The sequence below is a fragment of the Buceros rhinoceros genome, unplaced genomic scaffold (assembly GCF_000710305.1).
Source record: "Buceros rhinoceros silvestris isolate BGI_N320 unplaced genomic scaffold, ASM71030v1 scaffold6663, whole genome shotgun sequence".
In the NCBI taxonomy this organism is placed as follows: Eukaryota; Metazoa; Chordata; class Aves; order Bucerotiformes; family Bucerotidae; genus Buceros; species Buceros rhinoceros.
Genome location: NW_010404187.1, coordinates 16880 through 24171, shown reverse-complemented (window position 1 = coordinate 24171; position 7292 = coordinate 16880). Strand labels below are relative to the sequence as shown.

General features: G+C 45.9%; 1 protein-coding gene across 1 annotated transcript in view; it reads right to left on the bottom strand.

Annotated features, from left to right (window-relative positions):
- LOC104490925 (sodium/hydrogen exchanger 2-like) overlaps positions 1–7292 on the bottom strand; it is a 26796-nt gene that overhangs the window by 16331 nt on the left and 3173 nt on the right. Inside the window, exons 4-5 of the mRNA XM_010133279.1 lie at positions 3461–3678; positions 864–1060 (exon numbers count right to left, since the gene is read on the bottom strand). Of these exons, the coding sequence (XP_010131581.1) occupies positions 864–1060; positions 3461–3678 (415 nt within the window). The remainder of the gene's footprint in view (positions 1–863; positions 1061–3460; positions 3679–7292) is intronic.

The following is a 7292-nucleotide window of genomic DNA, read 5'->3' as shown; positions in this document are numbered from 1 at the left end:
CCCGGCAGCGCTGCGCTGCGCCGCAGCGAGAGGGCACCGCTCCCCATCACACAGCTGGACGAGGAGCCGGCGAGGAAGAAAAGCTTTTTAAGAAGGAGCAACAGCCAACAGCGGCGCGTTCGGCCCCAGCTGCGGGCTGACCGCTGCGGGTCCTCGCCCGCTGCGCACCCGCGGGCAGATGGGGCATCTCCTGTGCGCTCCCCAAGAGCTGCGCATGCTCCTACAACACAGGAATCACCAGGGCAGAAAGAGAAAGCAGGTAGCAACAGGGCTCTGGTATAAGAAAAAAAAAATAGAGGTAAATAAACCAAATGTGCTCTAACTTTTTGACTGGCTTTTGATCTTTCTTGCTTTTATAACAAGTAACACGCCCAGATTTTCTTTCCGGTGGAAGCGTTCAAGCAATCCTTCCTGCTGCATCATCACAAAATAACTGCAGCTGCTTTGCTCTCTGAAGGCGTAAACATCTCCAACGTACACACAAAATATTTTGGTATCTAGCGACTGTTGTTGCTTCAACAGTTGGATGCCCCAGTGAAATGGAACTCAGAAAATAGTGAGTCACTCCTTCGAGATTATGTCCCTTTAAAATGTCTCACTTGTGAACTACCAAACCTGAGATGACCAAACCATGAACCTCTTCTAAAGTTTTTGCAGCCCATGTTCCAGTGCGGAACCAGATCAAAGACGAGACAAGTTATCACAGAAAATGCCACAGCTTGTGTTGTAAGTCAGCAACTACTAGCTGACCTCACGAACTGGTGACAAATTCTTGCACCTTCGGCCTCTTTCAGTGGTTATTTGTCTGGAAGAAAACCCACCATGCTCTTTACATCTGCTGGTGACATCAGGACTGTTTTTACCTGTATGAACACGGTGAAGAGGATGACAACAGTTGTTGCCGCGATGAAGAGCTTCTTTCTGTGAAAGTCAGGAAGCAAGAAAACCAAAGAGAAACAAATGGCTCCTCGGAGACCCCCGTAGGCTATAATGAACTGGTCCTTGCCGGTGATGGTGTTCACGTGAAATCTGTTCACAAAGAAAGTCAGCACGAGGACCCCTGACAATCAGGAGAGAAGATGGGAGCACATCAAACAAAAAGAGCAGTCAGCTAAAGGTCATAATGACTATTGGTGACATCAAACGTATCAGCACATTTATTTTGATGGCTGTTAATTAAAGTTTTCAGGGCAATTCTGTGGTCATGCATCAGCCGCAACTTCACTCCTAGGATACAGAGCCAAATTCTGAACTGAAATATTAATCGATTTATTCTAGTTGGTGATAACAAATGACTGAATTGCTTGGATTATAAATGCTCTCAAGGCAAAGTCACCAGCAACAATTTAGCCACAAGCCACCTTCCAGTTCCCCAAAGTTCCCAAGCAGCAGCCTGGATAAGCAGCTGCGTCCTGCCAGCGTTAATGCTGTTTCCTCACAGATCTTCTACTCACAGATTTATATTGTATGAATATTTCAGACTGCGTAAAGTGACAGAGCAATTGGTGTAATTTATGGTCGTTTGCAAATACACAAACAGATCCAGAAAGGTACCAAAAAGTCGGGCCTTAAATCAGTCAGATAGTGAGGGGTTTGATAAAGATCTGATTTCCTGAGGATTAACGGCTGTTTGGAGAGCTGGTGACACTGACTGGCACCGACTTATGAGAGGAATTAGCTGGAGCCGCATCACTATTGCTTCTCTAAATGGGGTTTGTGAGGGAAACAAACTTTAAAGGAACAAAATTTACTCGAGCTGATATCCTGGCCTTTGTCTTAATGCAATCCTTCCTCGTTAATTATCGTTAGCGTTCCCTACGCTAACTCAAGGCCAGTGTGCTCCAAGCAATGACTTACAATGCGTCATTTTGAGCAGAGCATGTTTTCTTCTGGAGATACACCTTGAGAAAGAGCAGGAGGAAGCCTCCCTCTCGGTACAACACTAGTGCTGTCATGCAAGTCATGATTTTGCTTTTTAGCTGATCTCTCTTATATCAAGGTAATTGCAGTCCCCAGGCTTCAGTGGAATCATCTCTCATCCTCGCTAGCCCCAGCACTGTCAACCCCAAACTCTCCAGTTCCTGCCAGCAAACCCTACGGGTGCCTCCAATCTCCAGACCAGTGTCTGGAGCACATCCAGAGCTGCCGGAAGGGCCTGAGCACGTCAGGGGCTAATGGCAACCATCACCTCCACCGCAGGAGCATCCCAGCCCAGCTTCCTGCAGCACCCTGCCCAGCTCACATCCTCCCGGCACACCTACAGCTCTCCACGAAGGTGCTGCAGCAGAGAGATGCCCTATTCACCATCTGACGTGCAAGAGGATTTTCAGCCCTGTTTGCACGTTCTTATTTAATTCAAGGGAGATTCGGAGTATAAAGAGGGTTTTCTTTCCCGGCTGCATTTATGGTGCACCATTCTTGACACAACCTTGGCATGTATTAGCAGAACGGGGTTTATTAGCTGCTATGTCTTGCTAATCGTGGCCTGTCCTATTTAAGCAATTTCTTGAGTTGTCTGTCAAATTTGAGTTTGCTCTGACTCAATGGTTTGTAAACAGGAATCCTGTGGAATGCTTTCTGAGCTCTCAAATTCTTTGCCAAACATACGTGCTCTGGTCTATCTGCAGACACAGTTAATAGAGGAAAACATCCGCAGATGAGAAGGTAGGCACTCTGCACCCGCTTGGGTGACAGCAGTCAAGAGGCAGCGGAGAATCAGCCTCTCTGAACAGCAAAGCCTTCTGGACAGGGTCCTGCCTACCCGATCCTGCTCAAGCAGGGGGTTGCACCAGATGATCTCAAGAGGTCCCTGCCAACCTCAGCAACTCCCTGACTGCACAGTTCTGTCATTCTCAGTCTATCTGAGGTCCTTGAGCAGGAGCAGAAACATCCTCACATTTTAGGTCCCAAGTCTCACCGACCCAGCAGTAAATTGTAAAGCAGAGCAGCATCTCCAGGGACAGCTGCTTAAAGGTTCCTCTGGTTTCCTATTTAAGGATGTCGCTGTACACAAACTTGTTACGAATTAAATCCCCTAAATCTCGGCAGTTCAGAAAACGCAGTCAGAGGCCCCATGGTTTTACATGTCAAGGTACCAAGGGACTATTGAAATGGAAGAGGAGTTTGTGACAAAGGAGCATCTAAGACAGAAGTATCGATAAAAGAGATGTCATGAGAATTTCTGTCTAGCACCAGTGCTGTCTATGGTGGGTGCACAGACTAGGAAATTGCACTAAAACACGAGACTTGCTCTGAGCAAGCAATGGAGGAGGAAGGACACATCATCTGGGGTGTCATGCTTCAGTCCTTGCCCTCACATCTGCAATAGCCACATGCACAGAGTGAGCAGGAAAGGATGATGGTGGGGGCAGGAGCATTCCCTCATTTAATAGAATCACAAATTTCATTCCCACAAATGATAACATATATAATAAAAATAAAATCTATCATTTTACCGTACCTAGTGCTCTCCAAATGAGACAAAAAATGACAGTGAAGCAAATGTACGGCCAGTTCCACTCGTGATTTTCTCCAATGGTGGAAACTCCGAGAAAGATGAAGATGAGGGTATCGCTGACGCTGCTCCACATCTTCATGAAGTATTTGACTGTGGTGTGAGACTTCAGAGAGATGTTGGCCTCCACGTAACGTTTCATACCCATGGCACAGGCAATGATGCTGAGAAAACGAGAATGAAACAATGAATTTTTCTAGTTAAGCACACAAAATCGATACGTCTTTTATATATATATAAAAAAAAGGCTTCATCGAGTCTTAAATGTCCATGATTAACTATCTCTTCCCATCACACCACACTGATTTCAGATCTTTGGCTTTGCCACACTCAAATGTGAAGCTTCAGCCCGGATGGTTAACGAGCCCGCGTTATTTAGCCCAGGAAGGCATTGGAGGGAATGAGAGACTTGTTTCACAGCATGAGAAATGTGTAAATAGGGCTCCTGTGAGCTTGGCTGGTGTCTGGTCACTACAGCAGATTCTTGTAGGACTCAGAATCGGTGTCATCTAAGAGGAGCCTGAATGCTGTGCTCACCCAGGGGACCAAAGCTCAGCAGAAGTTGGACAAACTCAAGCATATGATGCACCTCACTCTGCATATTTCTGAGCCTGACTGGACTTGCACTGTGTATTATTTGGGCCAAGAGGGAATAAAATGCTCAAGTACACTCATAAGGGTGCACAGTGAGCCAAGAAACGCTGTGGTTGAAGTTGGAACATCCAACCTCCTCAAGTAGCTCACACCCAAGGTCACTGTGGCACCAATTGAAACTTCTGCCTTGGAATTCTTCATGGATAATTGGTCAAAATCATTGAGCTCTCAAAGAGTCGAAGCTCCAGTTTTTCAAATTTTAACCTGGACAGAAACATTTTGCTCTAAATATTGTACCAGCGACAGCCAAAGAGCTTTCTGTTTCCAGGCTCTGATATCCTCTGGTATTTGGCAGGGCCAATCACATGGAGTTTTATTGCAGTCAAAATTTCTCCCGCAGGGGACATCACGGTGACTCTCCTCACATGGTATCACACGCAGACAACCCGCAGAGACAACCCGCTCTTCTTGCAGAGGTGCTCCTGGGTCTGGCAGCGACCCGTGTAGGTGCGAGTAGGTATTATGATGGGTGGTGGCCTCTGCTCCATCATGTATCCTCTCAGCTGAGAACTGGTCAGAGAACAGCCAAGCAACCACTGCTTTATGAGAAAACCTCACATTTAACCCCAGAAAGGAGATTCTTTGCGCTGTTTGGGCTTTGAGGGAAGGACCCAGAGTTGGCCCCAGCAAACGGGACAGTTTGCAGATGGGCAGAGCTGCCGGTGCTCTGGATGTGGTTTTACAACCAGTATGAAACCAAAAAGCCTGATTCTCTTCTCCACAGGATTTCTTTATTTCAGGAAGACACTGTCAGCCACCGCGCTGCTGCTCCTCATCCGCGCCAAAGGCAGCGGAAGGGCCCCTCTCCTCCGGGCTCACCAGTGAAGCACTGGTCCATCCCCACCGCCGCTGCTCGGCATCTATTGCTGGCCCAATACAAAGGAAGGGACAACAGCTATGTTCATCTCTGCTCTGCTCAAAGCACTACGAAAATCAGCACCACTTACATGGAAAAACACGTATCAGATACTCGATTGGAAAAGCAAATAAGGAATTAGAAGAAAAGAAAAAAACTTTTTCAAATGAATTTGCACTTCTACCCCCTGCCAGTTACTGATTACCGGGCTTTGCACTCAAACAAACCAACCAACCACATACATTTCTATTTCTTTCACTTAAAAATAACTGTTATTTGGTTTTTCTCATTGTCATGAAAAATACTCAGGAATATTCTGAAATTGGTCTTTTTGGATTTATCCTTTTTAAACTGACCCACTTTGCCAGAAAGATCAACAGGGATCAAACCACGGGCTAAAAGGAAAAGAAGAAACTCTGTGTGTGCCTCAGTGAATTGGGTAAAATAGTTCCAGCTAGAAACTAAGAAATCCAACAGGTATTTCTGGGCAAGCGAATTCCAGAGCCGTGGTTCGGGAGCGCTTCTCACCCAGTGCAGAGAGGGAATAAACGTGACCTGTCCTGTTACAACCTCCAAGATGGACATTGCCACTAGGTCAAGGGGGTGGGTTGGGAAGGGAGAGAAAAAGAAAAAATATTCAAGCTAAAAGTCATTTGCAGAACTGTTTGGCAGACTGGGTCACATTCACAGATTTTTTTTTTTTAATAAATGATGGTTTTTTGGCAATAAAATTGTTTTTCAAAGAAGCAAACTGCCCAGATCTGCTTCTCCTAACACAGTATTCCCCGGCCACAACCAAATGAACCGTTTGAAATCAAGAGACAGGAAGGAGGCGTTTGTGACCGGGCCCTTCCGAGAGCGGCAGCGCAGGACGCGGCTGCCTTTGCCACCGGGTTGTGTTCGAAACGATGCATTATTCAACAGAACAGAAAATGGGCTCCATAATGGGAACAGGAGATGGTGATTGATAGCAGCAGACACCATCAGGACCCAGTGTTTTCTGCTCCGCAGTGATTATGCAGCGTATTTATTTCACCGTTCTGTCTGGCGCTCCTATAAATAGGCTTTCTCTTACCTATTCCCAGAGCTAGAATTGTTTTCAGCAATGCTGGAATATTGCCCCTATTAACCATTCGAGGAAACAAATTCTGCAAGAGACAGGAACGGTTTATACCTGAAGCAGCGTCATTAGTTTTTAAAAGAGATCCCGCAGACAGCTCCTGCGTCTAGCAGGTACCTGACTTAATTTTTTAATTTTCTTTTCCTCTGGCAAAAAAAAAAAAAAAAATCAGATTCACAGTTGTTTACACTGGAGCTATCGATGCAGCCTAAGTGCACTTCAGAATCTTGGGGAAAATGTTAAATAGTTGGTTCTGATCCTCAGCACCAGCTGACGGTAGGAGAGCAAACACAAGAACACCAGGACTGAATCCTGCTGATTTTCTTCTGCCTCTGCTCTCCACGGTGAGCTTTCTTTGGCCATTCAGATTATTATATCCATTTTTTTCTCAGCGCCTGCTCTGCAAGTGAAACGCACAATGCATGAAGCTCAACTACCTCTCTTCAAACTGAAAGGTCTGGCCCAAAATTATTCCTTTTGTAGGAAGCCCCACCCCTTAAAAAGACAAATAAATTAACTGGATTATCTATAAATCACAATCCGTGAAAGACTGAATTTACAGAAACAAACAGTTTCGCTTCACTTATCCAAAACATTGCAGGGGAATATGCGAGACGGTCCCTGACACAGCGTGGGACGTGGTGGCCGGAGCCCAGTAGTCCCCGTCTGCCCCATGTTGCGGCTTCACAGAGACCCTGCCTGTACTCCGAGGTGGTTTTTAGATCGAAGACTGTAAAGGACTGGCTGTGCTGGAGTAAATGCCAGCGGGTCAGTTTTAGTACCTTTGAAATCTTGATCTCCAACAACTTTGGCTGAAATTGGTGAGTGGATTTTCAATGTTACTGGAGATACAGAGATGATGAGCGACACTGTCACGCGGTTCAGTTTTAGTACCTTTGAAATCTTGATCTCCAACAACTTTGGCTGAAATTGGTGAGTGGATTTTCAATGTTACTGGAGATACAGAGATGATGAGCGACACTGTCACTTAGGAGAACGACAGGGCGGTTCAGTTTTAGTACCTTTGAAATCTTGATCTCCAACAACTTTGGCTGAAATTGGTGAGTGGATTTTCAATGTTACTGGAGATACAGAGATGATGAGCGACACTGTCACTTAGGAGAACGACAGGATCCTGAGCTGTGTCT